We start from the raw sequence: 27822 nt of genomic DNA on the forward strand, positions 1-27822 counted from the left end.
TGGGCCATTTCTCAGGATTGTGTTTGTAGCAAGCCAAATTGAGGAATGAGGTAATGTTTTCCACTAGGACAGAGAAGGTTTACTGCTTGTTATGAGTGGTGGACTCCCTAAATTCAGTGTCTTCAGCTGCATCGCAAAGCCATTGCACGTGTAGCATCTCTTTGAGTTCCTCTTGCTACCTGTGGGACTTCGGGGTAAGAGTGAGCCAATGTAGACATGATGCTTATACTGTTTGCTGAGCTGTGAGTAATAAATTGTTTTTGTCTCTGAACCAGGAGACTCATGTGTTCTGATAAGCAGAGGGAGATTTGAAACAACCACAACAGATACTAGATAGGGAACTAAGAAAATATGGATAGGAAGCTAACTAAAGGACCCTGGGGACAACATTATGGACTCAAACTGTACAGCTGCATGATTTTCTCCAGTAGCAATCAGGATTCCAGTTGTATAATCAATGAAGGTATTTCTTTTGGATTAATCAAGGACAGGGGAGTTTGGAGCGTGAAATTTTTTTCTTCAGACTTTCATGGTATAATTAATGTACGCTAAACTGAATGTATTTAAGTATATAGTTTGGTAATGGGTACCTGGCTGGCTGTCAGTAAAGCATGTGACTAGATCTTGGGGTTGTAAGTTTGAGCCCCATGGTGGGTGTAGATTATTTAAAAAAATAAAATCTTTTTTTATTTTTTTTAAAAAAATTTTTTTTTCAACATTTTTTATTTATTTTTGGGACAGAGAGAGACAGAGCATGAACGGGGGAGGGGCAGAGAGAGAGGGAGACATAGAATCGGAAACAGGCTCCAGGCTCCGAGCCATCAGCCCAGAGCCTGACGCGGGGCTCGAACTCACGGACCGCGAGATCGTGACCTGGCTGAAGTCGGACGCTTAACCGACTGCGCCACCCAGGCGCCCCTAAAAAAATAAAATCTTAAAAAAATACATAATTTGATGAGTTTTGACATGTATACACCTGTGAGACCATTACCGCAGTCAAGATAATGAACATTTGCAGCACCCCAAAAGTTTCCTCCTACTCCTTTTTGATCCATGCCTCCCCCGACCCCATCCCCAGGCACACACTGATTTGCTTTCTGTCATAATACATTAGTCCTAGAATTTTACATACATGGAATCATACTGTATAACTTTTTTTGGGTCAGAATTCTTGTCAGTTATTTAAAGTGCAAGAATTATTATTTTGTGGTTGTATGCCTGGCATATTAAAAAAGAATTTTTTTTGAACACTATCTTCTCTGAAGCTTATGAGATTAAAAAGCCAGTATGAAGAATTCAGAACTAGTAAATTTCTTTCTTTTGTTGTGTATATGAATATAGTTCTGATAATAACAAAGACTCCACATGCAAATACCGTTTTGGATCTGAAAGTGACTTGGACATTACAGTGCACCTTCTAATATTGAAAACTTGATGGGAATTTTTGTTATTGGGTCTTAGCCTATTCAGTATGATTTAGTTATATGATTACATGAAAACAGAATTCTGAACAAAAGCACAGTTGGGAATTTTTTTCTTGAATGTGGCATTTTAATGTTCTGATGGCATGATTCCTGAGACTGAATTATTCCTCCTTATTTTGTTAGTTTTACTTTGTTCTTTTGCCCAAGATCTTTTAAAAAAGACTTTTTCCTTAATAGAAAGGTAAATGTGATTATTTAAGCTTTATACCTGGAAAACCTAAAATTGCCCCAAAGAGTACTAGATTAGCAGGACACACTGCCATAAAACTGTGGAAGCCTTTAATATTCTATGGACAGTTGAGATGTTCTCATCAGCAGATGATTGTGGTTAAGTACAGTAGGTAAGAGCTTCCAGGGCTCTGGAATTAGGTGCCCTAATTCAAATCTTCACCCTACCACTTTAGATGTCACTTAACAGCTAAAAAACTCACTTTCTTCATCTCTAAAATGGAGATAATGGCAGTACCTGTGTTATGGGAGCCTTTTATAAATTTTTTTTAAGTGTTTATTTTTTGAGAGAGAGACACAGAGTGCAAGTGGGGGAGGGGCAGAGAGAGAGAGGGAGACACAAATCCAAAGCAGGCTTCAGGCTCTGAGCTGTCAGCATGGAGCCTGACTTGGGGCTTGAACCCATGAACTGTGAGGTTGTGATCTAAGCTGAAGTTGGAAGTTGGACACTTAACTGACTGAGCCACCCAGGTGCCCCAAGGGAGGCTTTTAAATATTAAATTAGATCTTAATGTTAAATATTAAATTAAGCTAAATATAAGTTTTTAGGATAATGCTTGGCATGCAGTAAATACTAAATGTTAGCTTTTGTTATTATTATTGAAGGGATTGTGGGTAATAAATGTCTCTTATTTTAAGCAATATTCAGATTACTTAAAAAAAGCAAAAGATTTGCATCCCTCTTTGATCTTGAAATAGAATTCATTCAAACAGTAATATATAGGTAATTACTTGTCACCTACCTCACAGTCCAGATAAATTATGAGAAAGGAGGGGTGCCTAGCTGGCTCAGCTGGTAGAGCATGTGACTCTTGATCTTCGGGTTGTGAGTTCCATCCCCATGTTGGGCATAGAGCTTACTTTAAAAAAAAAAAAAATCATGAAAAGAAATTTTTACTTTTTGAGCTAAGGTTAGTCCTGGAGAGAATTTCCTAACATTACTAGTAAAATGTTGCAATTTCTGAACTTGGTGTACTATTGCTATTTCTGAGATGGAACCGTAAAGATTTGGGCTCTGTGTATTTTCTCTTCTGCTTGTTGTTACTCTAGGGCTATCTTTATTAAGATGAGACTGCCAGTGTATTCGTATTTCTAAAGAATAACCTGTTGGAGTTTGACTAAAGTATATGGATTCTTTAAAATCATATTTTTGACTGTGAGTTTCTTGGGTAGTGTTTTCAGTGAAGAATACTTCTTATTTGAGAGAGAGTTAGAGTGTGAGTCAGGGAGAGGGGCAAAGGGAGAGGGTGAGGGTGAGGGAGGGAGGGAGGGGGAGAGAGAGAGAGAGAGAGAGAGAGAGAGAGAGAGAGAGAGAGAGAGAGAGAGAATCCCAGGCAAGCTCCATGCTGAGCACAGAGTCCGATATGGAGCTTGATCTCATGAGATTATGACTTGAACCGAAATCAAGTCTGATGCTCAACCAACTGAGCCTCTCAGGTGCCCCTGATTTATTATTATTAAAAAAATTTTTTAATTTTAATTTATTTTTTGAGAGAGAGTGTGAGTGGAGATGGGGCAGACAGGGAGACACAGAATCCAAAGTAGGCTCCAGGCTCTGTGCTGTCAGCACAGAGCCTGACGCCAGGCTGCAACCCACGAACTGTGAGATCAAGACCTGAGCTGAAGTCAGACCCTTAACCGACTGAGCCACCCAGGCACCCCAACCCCTGATTTATTTTTGAGAGAAGTGTAGAAAGTAGATATCTGTGATACGTGTTTTAATTATACTTGTAGAATGTGAACATATTTTCCTTTTAAATAATTCAGGTTTTATTGTAGTATGAATATAAAGTGAACCTAAAGTCTCCACCAACATTTTGTCCCTAACCTCCCCTTACAATACAAGTTACTTTCCGCTAGTCCCATTTGGCATTGGCACGTTTTCAAATTTGGCATTTCCCTTGTAAGAATTTTTTTTTATATATTTTGTATAGATATTTATACATATGATAGGTGTGTGTGTATATATAATGTTTTTAAAACCTTTTTTAATGTTTATTTTTGAGAAAGAGCATGAGCAGGGGGAGGGGCAGAGAGAGAGAGACAGACAGACAGACAGACACAGAATCTGAAGCAGGCTCCAGGCTCCGAGCTGCCAGCACAGAGCCCAACACGGGGCTCGAACTCATGAACTACGAGATCATGACCTGAGCCAAAGTCGGCCACTTAACCAACTGAACCACCCAGGTGCCCCATGTTAGATACATTTTTCACCTAGTTTTTGGTTTTTCTTTTAATTTTGCTTATAGTATTTTTTGGTATAATACTTTGCCATTTTGACATTATCAAATCTATTATTTGTTTTTCTTTATGGTTTTTGCTTTTTGTTTCTTACTTAAGAAGCCCTACCTTAACTCAAGTTCACAAGGATCTTCTAGTACTTTTGATAGTTTTAAAATTTTATATCTTTAATGTACATAGAATTTATTTCTGTGCATTATGTGAAGTAGGGATATAATTTATTTTTCCAAGAACACCAGTTCAAACCCCATTTATTGAATGATTTGTCTTTTCCTCTTTTGAAATGTTACTTTTAGGATATACTAAACTTACATATATAATTTAGACGTATTCCTGGACTAGTACTGTACAATTTTAAATACTATGGCTTTAAAAGGCTGTAAGTCCTGAGGTGCCTGTGTGGCTCAGATTGTTGATCATCTAACTCTTGATTTCGGCTTGGGTCATGATCCCAGGGTTGTGGGATTGAGCCCCGCATTGAGCTCTGTGCTGAGCATGGAGCCTGTTTGAGATTCTCCCTCTCTGTCCCCGGCTCCCTTCCCCTCTCCCCACTCCCCCTTTGCCCCCTTGCATTCTCGCTCGCTCTCTAAAAAACAAAAACAAAAACGGAGGGGGGCTGTAAGTCTTTATGAGAAATCCTGGGGGTCAGTCGGATGTGGTTTGGAGTCCAGATTCCCCCTTACCCCCAGTACCCAGTGGGCATTATGCAGTATCCTGTAATCATATACATTGTTTTCTCAATGAGTGTATGAATAATCACACTAAATGAGATAACCTATAAACAGTAGCGACTTCATACCAGATCAGGTTAGGTTTTACTGCTAAGTGAGTTAAGAAGAAACAAAACTTACTTTTAGAGCTTTTTTGATTTTTGCATAACAGGTAAAGGATCATGGACCTGTAATTTATCTTGTTATTTAGGGAACATCTTCCTTCTTTGTTTTTCTGTTGCAAATTGTTTATGTTATTCTTACACCTTTACTCTTCTATTTGAATTTTAGAGTCAGCTTGTTGAGATATATGGAGAATTCTGGGAGATTTTCATTGGGATTTGCAGTATTTGGGAAAGAACTGACAACTTGTACATTATTTTCTTGTCCATGAATATGGATAACTTTCCTTTTGTTCAGGTGTTCTTTCAGTAAAGTTTTACAGTTTTTTCCAAAAATGCTTGCATATTTTTATTAGATTTATACCAGTTTTTATGGTTTTCTTGCTACTGTTGGTGGGTTTAAAAAAATTGCATTTTTCTAATTGTTATGATTAATGTACAGGAAAGTACTGATACTTATATATTGATCTTGTGTCTGACTGATTTGTAGAGTTCTATTATTATTATTTTTTTTTAATTATTTTTTTTTTTCAACGTTTATTTATTTTTGGGACAGAGAGAGACAGAGCATGAACGGGGGAGGGGCAGAGAGAGAGGGAGACACAGAATCGGAAACAGGCTCCAGGCTCTGAGCCATCAGCCCAGAGCCCGACGCGGGGCTCGAACTCACGGACCGCGAGATCGTGACCTGGCTGAAGTCGGACGCTTAACCGACTGCGCCACCCAGGCGCCCCAGAGTTCTATTATTTTAATGACTTGTCAGTTGATGACTTGAGTTTTCCATTTAGAAAATCATATATTCATACATTGAGTTTTATCTTTCCATTGCTAGTCTTTATACCTCTTATTTCTTTTTCTTTTCCATTTGCATGGTATGGTTTCAGTATTCAGTTTTGAGACATGCAAAATACTGTTAAAATGTTTACAGTGAAATGCGCTATAAACAAATTTTGAATGAATGAATAAATAGATGATAGGGAAATCTCAAGAAAAGTTTCTGAGAGGGAAATGTTTACTATTGGAGGATTTAATGTGTGATCTTTTCATTGCAGATATGGTGTAAGGTATTTCTTCAAGACTGGACAGCTGAAGACCTGTTACTTCTGATTAGCCTTAAGCAGACTTATAGCCACTGAGAAACCTCACAGAATTTCATATTTTGCTTTCTGCTGTATATCTTTCTTGGCACCTACGTTCAACCTGCAACCATGTATGGAAGTGCTCGCTCAGTTGGGAAGGTGGAACCAAGCAACCAGAGCCCTGGGCGTTCACCTAGGCTTCCACGTTCCCCTCGCTTGGGTCATCGTCGAACCAATAGTACAGGAGGGAGTTCTGGAAGCAGTGTTGGAGGTGGCAGTGGGAAAACCCTTTCAATGGAGAATATTCAATCCTTAAATGCTGCCTATGCCACATCTGGCCCTATGTACCTAAGTGACCATGAAAATGTGGGTTCAGAAACACCTAAAAGCACCATGACGCTTGGCCGTTCTGGGGGACGTCTGCCGTATGGTGTCAGGATGACTGCTATGGGCAGTAGCCCCAATATAGCTAGCAGTGGGGTTGCTAGTGACACCATAGCATTTGGAGAACATCACCTCCCTCCTGTGAGTATGGCATCTACTGTTCCTCACTCTCTTCGTCAGGCAAGAGATAATACAATCATGGATCTGCAGACCCAGCTGAAGGAAGTACTGAGAGAAAATGATCTCTTGCGGAAGGATGTAGAAGTAAAGGAGAGCAAATTAAGTTCTTCAATGAATAGCATCAAGACTTTCTGGAGCCCAGAGCTGAAGAAAGAACGAGCCCTGAGAAAAGATGAAGCTTCCAAAATCACTATTTGGAAGGAACAGTATAGAGTTGTGCAGGAGGAAAACCAGGTTAGTTTTATATATATATGTTTACCTTTATTGATCAGATTCATGTATATAAATGAAATAAGCTATTCTTTTTTTTTTTTTTAAGTTTATTTTAAGAAAGATGCACATGTGTACGGGGGAGGGGCAGAGAGAGAGAGGGGGAGAGAGAGAATCCCAAGCAGGTTCTGTGCTATCAATGCAGATACCAGCACAGAGCTCCACACAGGTCTCAGACCGTGAACTGTGAGATCATGACCTGAGCCAAAATTAATAGTCAGATGCTCAACCAACTGATCCATCCAGGTGCCCCTTAAAGGAGAGTTTTACAGTAGCCACCTCATTGTTGATTTTATACTTTATTTTGGGGTTAGTTAAAAATTATGAAGTGATAAACTTACTTGGATTTCTTTAGTGTTCCTGAATGATACTAAGAATTAAAGAAGGAATTAGAAATGATCTGTCTTTGATGATGTAAATCTGATTTAAGATTTCTGTTGATTATTTTACCATTCTATTACTAATACTCAGTTCAGGCATTTATATCTGCTGTGTTGGTCATTATTATTATTTTTAATGTTTACTTATTTATTTATGAGAGAGAGACAGAGCGTGAGCAGAGAGAGGGAGACACAGAATCCGAAGCAGGCACCAGGCTCTGAGCTGTCAGCACAGGGTCCTATGCGGGGCTCGAACTTACGAACCATGAGATCATGACCTGAGCTGAAGTTGTATGCTTAACTGACTGAGCCACCCAGGTGCCCCAAATCTTGGTTTTTGAAGAAGGTTGCTAGTTGTATTGTTTTGTATTTTAAAGCCCCAAACTTACTTTCTCAGTAATAAAAATCGCTTTTCTCTGATCATAAAAATAGTACTGGAAAACACAGGTATGAAATCAAAATTTATCTCAAATCTTCTTATAACTTTGTTTTTCCATCATTAACATTTTATTGTTTCTCCCTAATGAACTATTTCTGTGCATATACACATATAAAATTTATACAAGTAGAATATTATAGGTGTTAACATTTTGACCTTTTTTAGCCAACATTTCTGCTGTATATTAAAGCCCTATGATGTATATCGGAATCATTATTTTAATGCCTATATATTGTGCGTGTACTAGTTAAGCTAACATCACAGTTAAAATGTTTCAAATTTATTTGATAGTACAATATGAATTAAAAACTAAACCTTTAATTCATTTGAATGAGCTTTCAAAATAATTAGAAAGTATGAGAATTTTCTTCTTTGTGAGATATATTATAATTTCAACTACTTTGCTTTTACTTTTTAACCAGTGATTAAATGTAATTTGTCATCACACACAATCTGAATGTTTTATTATTATACTTAAATCTCTTAGCAACCCAACCTTTTTAAAAAAGAGGAAATGTCCTTTAAAAAGTATTCCCTAGGAATTTTCTTGAGTTTGAGTCTTTAAGACTTTAACAACGTGAAAAGAAAGAAAAGAACTAAAAGAGACCCCTGTGTTAGATCTTAAAAGTAAGGACAGGGTTCCTAATGTTGGTTCTGATATATTAATTTATTTAAAATATAGATATCCTGGTCTTGCTTCATAAATAGCTTTGGAGATAGAATCCAGCAACCTATATTTTATTTTTTATTTCTTTTAAATGTGTATTTATTTTAGAGAGAGGGCATGCGAGCAGAGGAGCAGAGAGAGAGAGGGGGACAGAGAATCTGAAGCAGGTTCTGTGCCGTTAGCAGCAAGCCTGACCTGGGGTTCAGCCACCCAGGTGCCCCAAGTTTGGGATCTTTAGAATGGAGTACTTCTAATTCTTTAACTAGTCTAGCCATAGGGAATTTATGATGATTCTCCTTTCATCTTTGAGCTCAATTGTGACAGAAGGGAAAAGAAACAAGGGACTGTTGGCCTGATGCTTTTCAACCTTTTTTTCTGCCTACTCCACTTCAGGGTAGTGACAGACTCCTATACATAATGATTATTAACTGTGACAGTGACCCTTAGTAGAAGGAATGTGTGTACAAAAAAAAATATTTAAAATCTTAGGTATTAGATATGTTTATTTAAAAAAAAAAAGACATCCAGGTGATTGAGAATCTCCTCACCTTGAGAATCATTAATGTATAAGATAAAATATTTAGGTGATATATGACAATAGAATGGGGAAACACATTTTCTTCAGTTCACATTTATGTTCTCAGAAAGTGAAGTACAACATCAAAAGTTTATCATTCCTAAATAAGAAATAATAGATAACATTCTGAAAGTTTTTACAGTTTGGTGTTGAATTATAAATATCAAGAGAGAAAAAATAAGTTTGCTTTATTTGGTCTTGTGGTAAGGTATCAATATAGCACAGGTCTTAAAAACTGGGTCTGTATTTTGAGGGTAGGTACTAGGTTTTTTTAATTTGTAAAAATCAGATTGATAAATTGGAGTACGTACTAATAGTATATCAGTGCTCAAATATGAGGTACTTTGTATTTAGACAGGAGTCATAGTGCATGATACTTGAGTACTATTTAATCTCAAATGTTAATAAAAATCAGTTTACTTACATTTACCTGAAAAGTGGCTGAGCTATAACTTATTGTTATAAATAGTGAATGAATGAACAGTTCCCTTTATAGTTTCTACATTTCAAGAATATATTGATAGTGTGTTTGTGTGAATAAATGTAATGTGTATAAATGGAAGTGTATATATAATTTAAAGTGGATTTTGATAGAAGTTGAATGGAGATTACTGGATTTATTGTTGAATTAGCTAGCTTCCGTGTACCTTTCTTGATGATGCTGAAAATATGCCTTTCACCAAGATGGTTTTTATTATCAAACAATTTGGAAATGTCCATTTTAACAGGAAAAAAAATTAATGGTATATGTCTTTATTTTCAAATAATTGAGGCAGCTAATTATGCCTATACTTTGTAAGCTGTGTGGGTAAAAAGCAATATCCTTTCAAATTACCAAGCTACATTGAAAGGCAGAGTATTTGAGTCTTCTGCAAAGAGTGTAGTGGGGACTCAGCACTTCAGTCCCGTGGAAGTGAAACAGTCCACAGGCTATGATGCCAAAAAAACCATATGCACTGAAGGAGGGTGAACACAGCCTTATCTAGATTCCGCCCCTTGCCCTAATTAAGCACCAGTGCTGGCAGGAATATATTCTTCCTGTACCCTCTGTAATTACCACACAATCCTAAAATTGTATAACTTTGGTCCAAAAAGCAAAGGGTGCAATTTTAAAGTAAAGTGAGACATTGCAGTGAGATACAGAGAACTGGGAATGCTAATTAATAGATTATAGTGAGCCAACAGTGGGCCCTAATTAAACTCTGCATTCATTATACCCTCCAGAGCCCTGAGAGGTCGGACATTTTCCACTTTACAAAGAAGATTGGTTTAATAGGATTTACAGTAATTAAACAAATTTCCTCATTCCAGTTTGAGAGTGGGGATTTAGATGCATTCTAAATGTTTGATCTGATTGGGCCACAGAAGTTTGTTCTAGAATCCTATCAAATGTAAAAACACATTTGCTAAAAATTGCTTAATGTGTATGGTTCATTATTATGGAGTCCTTTTAGAAAATTGTTTCTAAAATAAATACCCAGGTGTTTTTATATCTCATACTCCTTTTGTTACTGAACTTTCAAATGTTGGTGGCTAGAGATACGAAACAATGCATGGTTTTTAATTTTTTTATTTAAAAACATTTTTTTAAGTTTATTTATTTTGAGCGTACAAGTGGGGAAAGGGCAGAGAGAGAGAGAGAGAGAGAGAGAGAGAGAGAAAGAAAGAGAGAAAGAGAATCTCTAGCAGGCTGCATGCTGTCAGTGCAGAGCCCGACTTGGGGCTCGAATCCACAAACTGTGAGGTCATGACCTGAGCTGAAATCAAGAGTTGGTCGTTTAACCTCCTGAGCTACCCAGGTGCCCTGGGACAATACATGTTTTAATAGGAAAGACCTTTCTTTTTCTTTCCTTAAATTGAGAATGAGGAAGTTTCTTAGTGTATGTTTGGTGAAGAATAAAAGTCCAGCTATGAGCTTGGTTGAATTGCAGAGCTAAGGCTTTGGATGATTTATGTTTTATTTTATCTAACCAACATTTAACAAGATATTGTCATACTTTTTTTGATATTATGCCTTGTAATATTTCTCTTATGTTGATTTTACTTGGAAGCTTAGTTTTGAAAATAATTATTTTAAAGCACTTTCATTGGGATTTTGTGTGGTGAGAGTAAATTCTAATACTCTAGTGTGGCAAGTGAATTTAATGTTTTTGTGTATTTTTTTTGTTTTTGGACTCTGATTTTATTCAGGACTTTGATTTTTGAATTTTGATTTTATTTATTTAAGGATCAAGAAAATTTTCAAGTTCAGAAATACAAAAAGATAAACTAACCCTATATAAATCTTTGGTCATTTGTTCTCATTGTTAGGCTGCTGGTGGCTATTAACATTTTTAGTTTTAGGTTGTACCTTGATTTGTCACATGGTGAAAGCTATTTGAATTTAATGTTTTTTTTTTTTTTTTTTTTAATTTATTTTTGAGAGACAGAGTGTGAGCAGGGGAGGGGCAGAGAGAGAGAGGGAGACGCAGAATCTGAAGCAGACTCCAGCTCTGAGCTGTCAGCACAGAGCACGACGCGGGGCTTGAACCCACGAACTGTGAGATCATGACCTGAGCTGAAGTAGGATGCTTAACCAACTGAGGCACCCAGGCTCTATGAAAGCTATTTGAATTTAAATAAGCTTTTTCATGAGGTTCCTAATTATTTCACTGTCACTTATTAATTTATTTTTTAAGTAGGCGCCATGCCCAGTGTGGGGCTTGGACTCATGACCCTGAGATTAAGAGTCCCCCACTTTACTGACTGAGCCAGCCAGATGCCCCTGTTTTACTCTCATTTAAAGTCTGATCTTAAAATCTGGAATCTGTGTCTTGGACTATTTATTTAACTTTTCTTTTTGATAATTCTGTTTTAACATAGAGATGAATTATGAATGATAAAGCAGAATTATGAGAGATAAACTGTTTAACTTTTCTTTTGATAATTCTGTTTTAACATAGAGATGAATTATGAATGATAAAGCAAAATTATTTATTGTGGATAAATTGGTATATCCGAATCTATTTTCTGGATGTAATCTTTTTTGGTGTTTCAAAAGTGAGATGTGTTAAAGGAACTATGTAGTATGCCCTGAGAAAATTAAGTCAGATGTAAAATAGATACGTTCCTTTGGGGGAGTTAATTATTTTGAGAAGGAAAATTTGTTCATGTTTGGCTTCTACAAGTTTAAGCTACCTTTCCATAGGATTTTGTCATATCCGAAGTATGAGGTGGGGATAAGAAATTGGCTTGTTGCAGAATTGGTAAATTTGCTCTACTTGGAATGTAGTGAAATGTTATGAAAAATGATTCAGTGAATCTAATAAAAAATGTTGTGCAAATATCTGATAAGGCTTATTTGTGAGGAGGAATTTGCCAGAGGATCTCAGCTGCTTCTTCCCTCCACATTCTCTTCTTGCATTTCACAGTGCAGTCTAGTGATTTCATCTCAGTGACAGAATAGTTTTTAGGGATTTGTTAATTTATAGTAACTTTGCAGATAGTAGCTTAAATATGAGTTGGGAAATCCACTTTTGATTTTCTTATGTCAAAGAAACCAGAAAATGAACTTGTTTTTTTTAGTTATGTTGAATAAGGGAGGACAGAGTTTTACTTTTTATTTTATTTTTTTAAAGTTTGTTTATTTTGAGAGAGAGAGTGTGCATGAGTGGGGAAGGGGAAGAGAGAGAGAGGGAGAGAATCTCAAACAGGCTATGGGCTGTTAGCGCAGAGTCTGACACGGGGCTCAGTCTCACAAACCTGAGATCATGATCTGAGCCGAGATCATGACCTGAGCCGAAATCAAGAGTCAGATGCTTAACTGACTGAACCACCCAGGCTGCGCACCCCCCCCCCCCCCCGGCTTTTACTTTTTAAAATCATACTGCTCCTAGAACTTGACATCATGTTATGGGTGCCCTGTTTGCCCAGAAGGGTATTGGAGGGGCCTAGAAACCATGCTTACAAGAGGTGGTTGAGAGAACTAAAGAAGGGAAGACTTACGACATTTTATTTATAAGCTGTGTATTTGATACGCAGCCATGTAGAAGGGAGTGTTTTTTCTTTTTCATTACTTTTTTGGGGGGGAAGGCAATGCTAGAAAAATGAGTGCAAATAAGAGGGTTATAGATTTCTGGCTCCATTGAAGAATGTACTGTATTTTCTAACAAAGCTATATCCGTTTGTTGGAAGAGTCAGTTTCAGAAAGTAAGGCTTGACCATCACTAGAATTGGTTACAGGGAAGCCAGAATGTCTCTGGCAACTGTGTGGGTATGCTTAGTCTATCAGCTCTTCAGAATGTCTGAAGTGGTGTAAAGTGGTACTTTGTGAAGAACCATTTAGGGAGTTGCACTCCCCATCTTCCCACCCCCTTTAATCCTTCCCTCCCTTACTTTTTCCCTCTCTTCTTTTTGATAGCTTTATTGAGATACAATTCAGTTCATCCTTTAAAGTGTGTAATATTTTTCTTTCTTAATCTGGGATTTATTTGAAGAGGAATTTGGAGAAAGTAATAGGAAGTTGCCCCAGGGATTTCTTGAACAAGGAAATGAATGACATAACAAAAAGTACTATTTAGGTGCAGCTTTTATTGTTGTCAGCAGAATGGATTGAATCAAGAAAGGCAGGGAAAGAAATTGACTTTGTTGCAAAAGGCCTGGATTAATGTGGGTAATAGGAATGGAGAAGAAGGTGCATAATCATGGGGTATTTTCAAATGAATATTCAGATATAGACTATTATGGCAAGAGAAGACTGTGATGGACCGTGGTATTGAAATGGGGGAAATGTTTTTGCCATTGATGAAAAGTGGATAGAAATTAGAAAGTGGAACTGGAAAGCGTGTTTGGAAATAAGAGACTAATGACTTTGACCTTAGGTCCATACACATAGATGTTATTATGTGTATGCTTGTTAATGTTGGAAAATTTACTGATCTAGTTAGTTCAGTATCACAAACTCTGCTTGTGGGAGTAAGGAGTGGAGAGGAGGAGAGAAGCTATTAAATGGTTTATGTTTTATATGTATTTTCTCACTGAGCTATTTTTGTGTTTTGGTCTTCTTCATTGTGGTATTTTTCTTTGAAGGCAGACAGCTTGAGTGAGTCAATTCCTAAAAATCACTGTTCATTAAAAAACGGTGATAATGGTTGATATTCCTGTCATAAACAAACTTCAGTAATAGATGTCCTTTATCTTATTTTAGTTAACAAGCTCATTGAAGATCATGAGCTTTGCATGATGAATTTAGAGTACATTTGTCAAAAAGGGAAATATTGCAGAAAATGTGCTTTCAGTGAGAAGATGATTAACTTTGTATTGTTATATGTCCTGTTGTCCTTAATCTCGTCTTATGGACAAGATTAAAAATGCTTTTTTGAACTGTATTGTTCTTTTTCTGTGTTGCCATATGCATCTCTAAAAATACCAATTTTTTTTCTTGGAGTTGGGAAGTTTTTAACAGATCTGTCATAATTTTTTCATATTACTCGCAGTAATGCTAATTGAAACTACTTCTTTCTCTTTGTTCTGGCACTCCTTCCTCCTTACTAGGCTCAGGGTAAATTGTTACATTTTGACAATTAATGGAAAATACTGGGTTGAAGTGACACCTGTCTAACTTTTACAGTCATCTGTGGAGGCCTTGTGAGCTAAGGTGAGAAGTAGTTCAACTTTGATATGCACACTGTACCATCCTTTAACAGCAGCTGGTGGGTTATATACTTCTAGAGTTTATGATATGCAGAGACCTATTTCATTTGAAATCACCCTTTGGATAACTATTCTGGTCTTGGATGACCCCTAAGACACTTGTATGATCCCTTTTAGCAGCAGTTCTCAAATGTTTTGGCCTTAGGATGTTGTATACTTGTAAAAGTTATTGAGCCCCAATCAACTTTTGTTTCTGTGGGCTTTATCAATATTTGCTATATTAGAGAGTAAACTAGAAATTTAAAACAACTTATTATTAATATATTTAAAAGTAAACCCATTAAGGGGCGCCTGGGTGGCGCAGTCGGTTAAGCATCCGACTTCAGCCAGGTCACGATCTCGCGGTCCGTGAGTTCGAGCCCCGCGTCAGGCTCTGGGCTGATGGCTCAGAGCCTGGAGCCTGTTTCCGATTCTGTGTCTCCCTCTCTCTCTGCCCCTCCCCCGTTCATGCTCTGTCTCTGTCCCAAAAAAATAAATAAACGTTGAAAAAAAAATTTTTTTTAAAGTAAACCCATTAAATGTTAGCAAAAGTAACATTTTTAATGAAAAATAGTTTTGTGAGTCTGATGTCTGGCTTCATAGAAGATAGCTGATTTTCATAACTGCTGCTGCTTTCAGTGATCTATTGTAGTTTTTGTTTGGTTAAAGTATTTGAAGAAAATCAGGTCTCATAAATAATGCGGTTGGAAAAAGGAGGATTTTAAAAGCCTTTTTAGATAATTGTGGATATATTTTGAAACCACACCAAAATTCAACGAATAGTAGTAGTTTTTTTTTTTTTTCTTGATACTTCATTTGAGGTACGTTTTATATGCCATAAAACTCATTTAAGTGTATAGTTCAATGACTTTTTTAAAGTAAATTTACTGAGGTTGCAACCATAACCATAATCCAGTTATAGAACATTTTCATCAGCAAGTGGTAGTTGCACTGTGGAATTTGAAATCTTATCAATGAGTTTTCCATATTTTGTTACATTAAAATAAATTGGTCTGTCTTGTACTTTAAGCAGATTTTCATATGTAGAGGATGCACATGAATACATATACTTTCTCCAACACTTGAAACATTATGTATTGGTCATTTGGAAGATACTAGTTCATTGTGTTGTACAGATCTTCCAAATGTTGCAATATTTCATTGGACAAATTAAAAAAATTTACATTCATTAATATTCTTATCTCATCCAAAAAGATTTGGTAAGCTGTGAAGCTCACCAGACAGGAAATAGAAGCTTTTCAAAATTCTAATTTTTGCTTGAAAATTCAGATTTTATTATTGGCAAGAAAGTTGTCAGTTACTGTTTTTGAAGTGACATGTTTGGTTCATTAATTTTTTTTTTTTTTAAATTTTTTTTTTTCAACGTTTATTTATTTTTGGGACAGAGAGAGACAGAGCATGAACGGGGGAGGGGCAGAGAGAGAGGGAGACACAGAATCGGAAACAGGCTCCAGGCTCTGAGCCATCAGCCCAGAGCCTGACGCGGGGCTCGAACTCCCGGACCGCGAGATCGTGACCTGGCTGAAGTCGGACGCTTAACCGACTGCGCCACCCAGGCGCCCCAGTTCATTAATTTTTGAGAAAAATTTAGCCATGGATGAGTTTAAATAATCATAGTTTGTCAGTTCAGTCTTTTACATTAAAATGATGTTCATTGACGTAACCATTGTATTTCAATATGCAGCAAAAGTGCTTTATGCCTCTTTGAATATGTTACTTGAGCAAAGAGAGACCTGAGTGATGTGACTGGGGTAAAATATTACAGGCAGAAGGGACAAACACTCCAAAGGTCTTAGGGATCTTCTGACTCTGAGAAGAGGTTGCCGCTCAGGTTCTTTACTTGTTTATTCTTTAGCTTAATGTTCCTGTTCTCTTGTCTGTTCAATGTTGTAATAAGATGTTATAGTCTTTTTTTTTTTTAAGTTTATTTATTTATTTTGAGAGAGACAGAAAGAGAGAGTGCATGCACATGTGCGCGGGGCAGAGAGTGCGTGGGGCAGAGAGCACCCGGGACAGGATCCAAAGTGGGCTCTGCTGACAGCATAGACTTTTGCTGACATCAGCAAGACTTTAACTTCTTTGTCATTGTTTAGGAAATTATACTATTTCTTCAGTCATAGTGAGTAATGGGAAAAGACTGGGTAAAACCTAATAGGTCAAAATTTAGCTCAGACAAATTAAATAGAAGGAGAAGGCTTCACTAGTCTAGAAAGCCAAAAAAGTACTTCAGAGTTTTAGAGTGAGTTTATGTAATTGAATAAAAAGTCCTGCTTTGAGATCTATTGATAATGTTTTCCTTTTCCTGCCAAGCTATGCAAGTGTTCATCTGTTATTTTTTTTGCCTTCTTTTTTTAAATTTTTTTATTTTATTTTTTCATTATGAGAATTTCATTTTATTTTATTTTTTTTAAATTTACATCCAAATTAGTTAGCATATAGTGCAACAATGATTTCAGGAGTAGATTCCTTGGTGCCTCTTACCCATTTAGCCCATCCCCCCTCCCATAACACCTCCAGTAACCCTCAGTTTGTTCTCCATATTTATGAGTGTCTTCTGTTTTGTCCCCCTCCCTGTTTTTATATTATTTTTGTTTCCCTTCCCTTATGTTCCTCTGTTTTGTCTCTTAAAGTCCTCATATGAGTGAAGTCATATGATATTTGTCTTTCTCTAATTTCACTTAGCATAATACCATCTAGTTCCATCCACGTAGTTGCAAATGGCAAGATTTCATTCTTTTTGATTGCCAAATAATACTGCATTGTATATATATATACCACATCTTCTTTATCCATTTATCCATCGATGGACATTTGGGCTCTTTCCATACTTTGGCTGTTGTTGATAGGGCTGCTATAAACATTGGGGTACATGTGTCCCTTTGAAACATCACACCTGTATCCCTTGGATAAATATCTAGTAGAGCAGTTGCTGGGTTGTAGGGTAGTTCTGTTTTTAGTTTTTTGAGGAACCTCCATACTGCTTTCCAGAGTGGCTGCATCAGCTTGCATTGCCACCAACAGTGCAAAAGAGATCCTCTTTCTCTACATCCTCGCCAACATCTGTTGTTGCCTGAGTTGTTAATGTTAGCCATTCTGACAGGTGTATGGTGGTGTCTCATTGTGGTTTTGATTTGTATTTCCCTGATGATTGGTGAAGTTGAGCATTTTTTCATGTGTCACTTGGCCATCTGGATGTCTTCTTTGGAGAAGTGTCTATTCATGTCTTTTGCCCATTTCTTCACTGGATTATTTGCTTTTTGGGTGTTGAGTTTAAGTTCTTTATAGATTTTGGACACTAACTCTTTATCTTTGTCGTTTGCAAATATCTTCTCCCATTCCATCGGTTGCCTTTTAGTTTTGCTGATTGTTTCCTTCGCTGTGCAGAAGCTTTTTATTTTGTTGAGGTCCCAGTAGTTCATTTTTGCTTTTTTTTTTTTTTTTTTTAAAATTTTTTTTTTTTCAACGTTTATTTATTTTTGGGACAGAGAGAGACAGAGCACGAACGGGGGAGGGGCAGAGAGAGAGGGAGACACAGAATCAGAAACAGGCTCCAGGCTCCGAGCCATCAGGCCAGAGCCCGACGCGGGGCTCGAACCCGCAGACCGCGAGATCGTGACCTGGCTGAAGTCGGACGCTTAACCGACTGCGCCACCCAGGCGCCCCTCATTTTTGCTTTTAAGTATTCATCTATTATTAAATGCTAGTTAAAACAAATTTTTTAATGTTTATTTTTGTGTGTGTGTGAGAGAGAGAGTGAGAGAGACAGAGCATGAGCAGGGGAGGGGCAGAGAGAGAGAGGGAGACATAGAATCTGGTCAGGCTCTAGGCTCTGAGCTGTTAGGACAGAGCCTGATGTGGTGCTCAAACTCAACGAACTGCGAGATCATGACCTGAGCTGAAGTTGGATGCTTAACCGACTGAGCCAACCAGGTCCCCCATTAAATGCTAGTTTTAATGTTTATTATTTATTATTTATTTTTGATTTAACAAATATTGGGCATCTACTTTATATCATTGTATTTTTCTGGTGAACTACCCTAACTAGAAATAAAACTGAAAGCAGTGTGAAAACTTGGTAAGGTGGTAACTTGTTGCCTTGAGTTTTTAGACTCCTGAATTAACACATTAAAATTAAAGTAATTTTAGTGATTTGGAGGATATGTGCAAAGAATACAAACATTTTTCTCTTGGAGTTTTTTCAAACATTGTCTTATTTTATAGGGTAAAATGGATATGAAGATAATAGATTTCTAGAAATATATAGTAACCCTTAGAAGAAGCATCAGTGAAAGAAAGAGCAACAAGTTGAAAAAGGCCAAAAGAACCAGTGTTTTGTTGTTGTTGTTGTTTGTTGATAGCATATATTTCTTTGTCCTTTGAGATTTCTTGGGTAGGCTTTCTTAATAGCCAGTTAGTTTTACAGGTGGATAATCAGTAACTATTCTCCTTATTGAGTGTTTTGTGGTAAGGATTCCTCTTTGTCTCATCAATTACCCAATTTTTACTGTAAAGAAGTTAAAAAGGGGACAGTATATATTGATATATTTTTGGTTGGAATTGTGTTCACACTAATACTTAATTTAGTTCTTCACTCTCTGACTTTGTTTAATATAACTATATCCATAACCCTGAAAGAAAGAAGACCTAAATTCTTCAAGAATACTGCATACTTTAAAAATCAGCTTTTTTTTTTTTTTTTAAACCAGCAAAAGATAGGTTTATTTGGGAATAACAGAGAATTGCAATCTGGGGCTGGCCAAGCTATGGCAAAACCATAGACGAGTCCACAGAATTATCTCATGAGCAGTGCCTGAGCTCTTTTTTGTTGCCCCAAAAAAGAAGAGAGCAAATCATTGAGAATTTCTTGACATTAGGAATCTGTATTACCATTGCTTAGCTATTGGAATGCATTGTAAAATTTGGAAAGAGAGAGAGCTCAGTTTTAAAGACTAAGAATGTTGGCAGGCAATGCATATTAAGCCATACTCATGGAAAATTTTATATAACTTTTTTTTTAGTTAAAAATATATTTTTTAAGAACTTTAATTCCAGTGTAGTAACATACAGTATTATATTAGTTTCAGGTGTGCAATATAGTGATTCAACAGTTCCATATATTACTTTGTGCTCATCTAGATAAGTATACTCTTAATCCCCTTCACCTAAATCACCTGTCCCTCCACACACCTTCCCTCTGGTAAATCATCAGTTCTGTATAGTTACAAGTCTGATTTTTGGTTTGTGTCTTTTTTTAGTTTTTTTATATTTTTATTTTGTATTTTATTTTTTAGAGAGTGTTTGCATGCTAGTGGGGGAGAGGGGCAGAGAGAGAGAATCCCAAGTAGGTTCTGTGCTTGGTGCAGAGCCTGATGTGTGAGTGAGATTCAATTCCATCACCCTGGGATCATGACCTGAGCTGAAATTAAGAGTGGGACGCACAACTGACAGAGCCACCCAGGCGCCCCTTCTCTCTCTTTTTTTTTTTTTAGTGTAACTTTTACTATTTAGTTCGTACTTGAGCAATACAATATCTTTTTCCTCTCACTAAACTTAAAATAAGGGACTGTTTTTGAACGGTGAGCCCATGGTTATGCTGCCTTCTGCTGAAGTTACATTGTATATGTTTAGGCTTGTTAATTCTGTATGTTTCATTTTGATTTGGTTTTTAGATTCTCTGTATGGTAAAAAAGAGAAATTATGTATTTTTATTTTCTAATACTGCTGGCATAAGATATGAAGAGAAGTTGTCACTGTTTTACTACACAATACCTGTTTTTTTTTTTTTGGCCCTGAAATAGAGAATTGGACAGGTTAACATGTAAGTTTTCCTTCATGCTGTAAAATTCTGTGATGAAGAAACTTTTTCATTTTTTTAAAGCTTATCTTGAGAGAGACAGAGGCAGTGTGAGTGGGGCAGGGGCAGTGAGAGAGGGGGAGAGAGAGAATCTCAAGCAGGTTCTGTGCTGCCAGTAGAGTCGGATGCGGGGCTTGAACTCCTAAAACCACGAGATCATGACCTGAGCTGAAACCAAGAGTTGGATGCTTAACTGACTGAGCCACCCAGGCACCCTGTTTTTTTAATTTTCATAGTATTTTAAAAGCACAACTGAAGGAAGTGTTTTTTTCAGGTTTCTTCATTGTTTATATTGAGTTTTTATTATACATTTTATGAAATCTAGGGGAAATATCTGTAACTCAGGTATTTTCATTGTCAAAAAAATATAAATAGTGTTATAGTTTGGAGTAACGAGTTTTGGACAGCCATCTCTCTCTATTTTTCTTTGTATACCAGTATCATTGCTGTTGTGGGTCTGAGATAATGGTATTAAAATGAAAGTAAAACTTTAATTAGCTGTTCACAGATAAATATTTGTTTAAGCATAATATTGAAAATAACTTTACACAGTTGTATTATGTATGTTTACATTATAAACCTATTGGGAGCAAAGTGAAGACTGTTGTATGAGATTTAAAATCTGGGAAGTTGGGGGCCTGCTGGGTGGCTCAGTTGGTTAAGCGTTCGACTCTTGATTTCGGCTCAGGTCATGATCTCATGGTTTGTGGGTTTGTGCCCCGTGTTGGGCTCTGCACTGGCAGTGCGTAGCCTGTTGGGGATCCTCTCCCTTCCTTGCTCTCTGCCCCTCTTCTGCTCACGCTCTCCCCCTCTCTCAAAATAAATAAATAAACTTTAAAAAATCTGAGAAGTTGTAAGAATATATTTAGAAAACATTCTTAACTTTGATTATTTTTCATAGATTGATCACCTGAATAATTAGTAACTTAACTCTTGCCACATGGCTCTTCTTCATGGGCATAGGAACTTAGAATAGGTGCCGGATTCTTAGGAGAGAAGCACACTTTTATGAGTGTTTCCGTTCTTTCCTGTAATTTCCTGGGGTATATTTCTTACTTCTCTGTGAAAGTGTGTTATCCACAGTACAGAGCATTTTCAGTAGATGAGGCAGATAAGGAAGGAATCTATTTAAATGATAGCAGATAAATTCCTGATTTTCTCTTAGTATTTCTGACAATAGGTACTTATTTTCAAGATGAGGTGTATTGGTTCTCAGTTGTTGGAAAATTATGCTAACATTGGCTGCTCAAATAAGTTGGATGCAGGAGATATTTTTTGGATTTAGGGTAGTGACGTTTAGGATAGCCGTTCGTATTAAAAAATTCCCCCACATTCCATGATTTTCAAATGTCTTGCCAGAAATTTATGTAGGTGAAATATCTGTTTCTAAGATCCTAACTACACAAATATGTGCATAATTATATTAACATTTTTTGAATGGCTTCAACATATGTTGAATTTTCTATCAGTGGGACTACTGTGTAAGTTGATGGAAGATGGTATTTTGTTTGGAACATTACCTAGAGTTTTTCTTATTGGAAAATCACTTTAGCAGCAGCGGTGCCTTGTTGGAAGCAACCACTTATTCAGCCCCTATTTGGGAGTACATGTGTCTCTGGGTGTAGCTGTGCCACAGCATTTACACACACACACACACTTAGCATTGACATATTAACACACATTTTATTATAAAATCCTTTTTTTTCATAGAGCATTATATTTTTTGATTTCTGTGAGGATGGGCTTATTATCCTATGAATTTTCATTTTGGAATAGTAAAGGGCACGTCACAAAATATTTGTTATTAAAAGGGAAGGGGTGGCTTTGGGTCTGATGAGTTTGAGAATCACTGGTGTAGTGGACAATGAATTTTAAAGGGGGAGACTTGCATTCTTCTTTTGGTCCTGTCCTTGCTATTCAGTAACTAGGTGTGTTGTTTAATCTTTTTGGACCCAGTTTTTTCATCTGTAAAACCCAGAGAGCTGGACAGGTGGTCTCTAGAGAGTCTTTCTTGTAAAATGATCTGTTTTTATTTTTGTCAGTCATTTGAATGGAGTTCTCTAGTAGTCTCTTCACCTTGATTATAATGTCCTAATTTAAGACCGATTCATATAACCAAGTTAGCACTTCTGGGAATGAGAAGTACTTGACTATTATTGATGTTCTTTCCAAGGTAGGCAGCATAAAACTAATGCTTGTATATAAAGAACAGAGAACCTTCCTGGAGTTTTATCAGTTGTCAAATGGAAAAAATGCTGTTATGGTTGTGATAGTAAATGAAATTAAAGGAGATAATACGTGTAAAGTTATGGACAGGGTTACCTGACATAATAGGTATGCAATGCAATAGATGTTGAATGAGTCAAATATTTCATCAATACAAGTAATAATTGTATAACACTTTTTGAAGTATACAATGTACCTTATAGTCTGCTCTGAGAAGGGAAACTGTAGCGTGGGATCTGTTCGGTTTTTCTGGAAAGTGGGTCACAATAGATAATAAGTTTCATTTGGGTAACTAATCACTAGCAGTATAGCCTTAATATTCCTGAAGGAGTTACCAGGAACTTTGAGTAGGGTAATTAGTGCTCAGAATTTTCAGTTACAGTCATACCCATTATTTAACATTTTTATTTCCATAATGACTCATCCATGAATTATAGAGTGCTTTCCCAAAAGGAATGTAATACTGCTGGAAATAATTTTTTTACTGCTCTGTTTTCTTTTTGTGGTGGAGTTCCTGGCTGCTTAGTTAGACCCAAAACTGTCCATAAATAATTTAAACTATGTGCCTTTGTATGAAGAAGACTTAACCTTCAACAAGGTGGTGGAGATTTTTTGAGAATGGGTAACACAATGCTTATATTTCCCATCAGGTTTATTTTAAACAATTTGTGTGCTGTCCTTTTTTTCTTTTTTTTCTTTTTTTTTTGCTGAATTTTGCATAAGTATATGTCACTAAAAAGGATGCTTTGCTCACATTGATCTTAAAAATGTTGCATTACAGTGTTTTGCAGGGATTGAGAGGGATTAGGGTGGTTGGAGGGGTGTTGTTAGGTGAAGGGTGGGGCAGTGGTAAAGGTTGAATTTTGCCTTGTGGTTCACTTTACCTCCGTATTTGGGAAGTTGCTTTCTTTCTTCTTTTTTTTAAATTTTGGGCAAATGTTCATAGGCTGGAAATGTAATGCAGATAAAACTGCCAGTGCTTTCTGTAGAACTTGAATTGAATTTGTTTCTAAATTTTTGCATGTGTATGGTTTATACCTGCTGTGTTGTTACTGTTCCTAGTAGTGAGATAAGAATCACAGTATTGGAAGAATTATAGAGTGTTGGAGGCTTTTCTTCCTCTTACCCATTCCATTCATGATTTGACACTAAAAAGTTTGAAAAAATGTTTTTTATTACAAGAGTTAGCTGGAATTAAAATCTAACGCTTGATTATGCCCAGGTTAAGGTGGCATGTTATAGTCCTTGACAGCTATTGCCACCTTTTTCTTGTGACAGATGGCTTCCCCTCCTGGTTGTAATCCACGGCTGATTTTTTTCAAAGAATGAATGCCATGTGTTCTCCATTTTGGCTGTGATTATCTTCTGCCCACTCATTGGCTTCAGAGGAACTTGAAATTGGATGTACTTGCTGCTGGCATTTATGGCAGGAAGTGGATACAACTGTGACTCTCTTTGCCAGGTGTTCATTTATTAGAAGAATTGTAGCTTCCTAAAATTAAACATTATTTCTTTGTCATACCAAGAGTAAAGTGGAAAAAATAAAGTGAATTTTATTACTTTTTTTATTATTACTTTTTGGATATACTTTTTACTTCATAGTGAATAGTAAATAATATTTGGTGGTATATTTATTACAAAATAGGTTTTTAAACCTGAATTTCACATACTCAAAGATTCATGATATAGAGTGCAGTCTGTACAAGATATTGAATAGATCTAATTTTACTGAGTATAATAAATATAATCTTGAAAGGGATTTATATCATTGAGACTCCAAAAACAATTGAAATTGTTTGTGATATATGGTATTGAACTTTGATGGTATTGAACTATATTAGAATATGCTTTGTGGTACATATGGGCAATAGTTTCTGTTCATTTTAACTTTCTTGCTTAGTATCTCTCTAGTTCATTGGTGGATATAAATGATATCGTAGGGGGCCACCTGGGTGGCTCAGTTGGTTGGGCATCTGACTTCGGCTCGGGTCATGATTTCACAGTCCGTGAGTTCAAGCCCCACGTCGGGCTCTGTGCTGATAGCTCAGAATCTGGAGCCTGCTTCAGATTCTGTCTCCGTCTCTGTCTGCCTCTCCCCTGCTTGCACTTTGTCTTTCTCTCAAAAAAAATAAAAAATAAAAATAAATAAAAATAAAAGATATTATAGGCACTGAGGAAAATTGTAAGTTTAATCTGAGCCTATTTAAATCTGTAAAAATTCTATTCATATTTGGAGGTATGATGTTTGGCTTAAAAAAACACCTTCTAGCTCAGAGTAAACAAATACAGGGTATTTCTTGATAAAAAAGGAAACTATAAACAAGTACTTGCATATTCCTGTCATTAGTGTTGAAGTTTATAATTTCTGTCCTCAGAAGTTGCTGTTCTCTCAAGAGTCTCCTGTATTTGGCTGAGTAAATTTAGTGTAATAATGGCAAACATATTGTCCACCCATGGCAGACAGCCTCTAAATCTATCTTGTTAATCTTTCTAGCTGAACCTAGCTAGCTCAGTGGTTCTCAATCTTGGTTGCGTATTGGAATTACCTGAGGAATTAAAAAAAAAAAAAAGATGCCTAGTCTCATCCTCACATCCAGAAATTCTGATTTAAATGGGACTGGAGCATGGCCTCCATGTGGAGATTTTTAAAAGCTCCCTAGATGATTCTCATATTTGGTTAAGGTTGAGAACCTCTGGATACTACTAATGTATAAGAGTTGATACTTGAACTGAAACCTGTTTTTCAGTCCTCTGTCCAGTGAGTTGGTTTATAAATATACCGTAATCTTTGAACATTTAAAAATAACTTACAATTTGGACAGAGTATATTTAACATTGGAAATTGAGAGTGTATAAATGTAACCTGGAGGTGATTAAGTTGTGCCAGTATTTTGTGAAATTTTATTTTTTTTTCATATTTATTAATTTTGGGGAGAGCACAAGCAGGGGAGGGGAAGAGAGAGGTGAATAGAGGATCTGAAGTAGGCTGTGTGCTGTGACAGGCTGATAGCAGCAAGCCTGATGTGGGGCTCGAACTTGTGAACTGAGAAATCATGACCTGAGCCGAAGTCGGATGCTCAACCGACTGAGCCATCCAGGTGCCCCAAGTATTTTGTGAAATTTTGAAAGAATTAGTTTCACAGGGTAATTAGAAAGGTGAATGAGCATGGAACAAGAGGTGGTCATATTGGAGTGGGAATACCCAAGGCATGGGGCTCTTGTAAAGAAGATGAGACGGGTGAAAGGAACAGAGTAAAATCAGAATGAGCTCTGGTTCTGGGCCACATGTAATAAGGGGATGGACTGGGAAGTCTGGATGGCATCTAAGTGTTGAAGCAGAAACTGTACTTCTTCCTCACTGGGCAGGTGTAGCCGGGGCTTACCCTCCTAGAGACCAGGAAGTGATGGTAGTGAAATGAATGGAATGAGAGGGTTCCCTTTCACATCCAAACTTGTTCTCTGCCCAGTGGCAAAAGACTGAAATACCTCTTATTATTAGAGCATTTCTCAAGCTTTAGTGAATAAGGATCACCTTTACATTTATGGATCCTGCTTCCAACATTTATGGTTCAGGACTGCTGGGATAGGGCTCTAAGTCTGTATTTTTAATAAGCGCCTTGGTCAAAGTTAACCAGACTTTTTTTGTTTGCTTACCTTCTTCACAATGCTTGCCTTATTTCTTATAACTGTTCTTTATTTAAATTTTTAAAAAAATTGACTCAGTTTAAAAAAAATGGAATCTTATTTGTGAAATCCTTACTGATACATGTGGAAAACATATCACTTGGACTTAACAAAAAGCTGTAAAAGTAAATACATAACTTTAATAAAGCTTATTTATTTATAGAGAGAGCACAGACAGGGGAGTGGCTGAGAGAGAGGGAGATAGAGCATTCAAAGCAGGCTCCCCGTGGCTAATAGCAAGGAGGGCTCAAACTCATGTGCCATGAGATCAAGGCCTGAGCTTAAATCAAGAGTCAGTCACTTAACCAGCTGAGCCACCCAGGCGCCCCAATACACAATTATTTAAAAAAAGTTTGTATATGTATGTTATCACTGAAGATTATCTTGAATATGATTTTGAGAAGTGTCTGCCTAGTGATCCTTTTTTTTTTTTAATTTTTATTTATTTTTGAGACACACACACACACACACACACACACAAAGTGTGAGCAGGGTAGCGGCAGAGAGAGAGGGAGACACAGAATCCGAAACAGGCTCCAGCCTCTGCGTTGTTTGCACAGAGCCCAGCATGGGACTTGAACCCACGAACTGTGAGATCATAATGTGAGCCGAAGTTGGACACTCAATTGACTGAGCCACCCAGGTGCCCCTCTTTTTTTTTTTTTTTTCATTTTAGAGAGAGAGTGTTAGCAGGGGAATGGGCGGGGGGTGGAAGAAAGAGAGAGTATCTTAGAGATTGAGAAAGAAAGAAAAGAAAGAAAGAGTATCTTAAGCAGGCTCCATGCTTAGTGTGGAGCCTGACACAGGGCTCAGTTTCAGGACCTGAGCAGAAATCAAGAGTTGGATGCTTGGGGCACCTGGGTGGCTCAGTCAGTTGAGCGACCGACTTCGTCTCAGGTCATGATCTCACGGTTTGTGAGTTCGAACCCCGCATTGGGCTCTGTGCTGACAGCTCAGACCCTGGAGCCTGCTTCTGATTCTGTGTCTCCCTCTCTCTCTGCCCCTCTCCTGCTCCTGCTCTGTCTCTCTCTGTCTCAGAAATAAATGAACAACAACAACAAAAAAGTTGGATGCTCAACTGACTGAGCCACTCAGGTGCCCCCTGTGTAGTGATTCTGATATAGCAGTTTCTCATTATATTTGGAAATATATCAAATAGAGACAAAAACTTTCATTTGGACTGAGTAGTTTTCAGCTATGGTTGCACACTAGAATTGCCTGTGGTGGTTTTGTTTTTTTCTTTTTAATGTTTATTTTGCAAGAGCCAGAGAACACTGCATGAGTGGGGGAGGGACAGACAGAAGGAGAGAGAGAATCGCAAGCAGGCTTCACACTGTCAGTGCAGAGCCTTACTTACGCAGGGCTCAGTCCCACAAATTGAGATCATTACCTGAGCCAAAATCAGGAGTTGAATGCTGAAGTGACTGAGCCACACAGGCGCTTTTAAGATACTTTTAGCCAGTCCCCACCTCCAGAAAATCTGATTTAGCTGGTATAGGATAGGAGCTAGGCATCAGTATTTTTAAAGCATTCTCTCAGGTAATCATAAGGTATATTTTAGGCTGAGAATTTAGAGTTTCATTTATGTGTGTGTATATATATATAT

The 27822-nt window shown here is 37.1% G+C and overlaps 1 protein-coding gene across 15 annotated transcripts in view; it reads left to right on the forward strand.

Moving 5' to 3' along the window:
• ERC1 (ELKS/RAB6-interacting/CAST family member 1) overlaps positions 1 to 27822 on the forward strand; it is a 523541-nt gene that overhangs the window by 34590 nt on the left and 461129 nt on the right. For all 15 annotated transcript variants that reach the window (XM_086714405.1, XM_086714409.1, XM_086714403.1 and 12 more), the window contains exon 2: positions 5838 to 6662. In XM_086714405.1, coding sequence (XP_086570531.1) covers positions 5994 to 6662 — 669 coding nt within the window. In that variant the 5' untranslated portion in view covers positions 5838 to 5993. The remainder of the gene's footprint in view (positions 1 to 5837; positions 6663 to 27822) is intronic.

Source organism: Puma concolor, chromosome B4 (assembly GCF_028749965.1).
Source record: "Puma concolor isolate L17-30 chromosome B4, mPumCon1.1.hap2, whole genome shotgun sequence".
NCBI classification, from domain to species: Eukaryota; Metazoa; Chordata; class Mammalia; order Carnivora; family Felidae; genus Puma; species Puma concolor.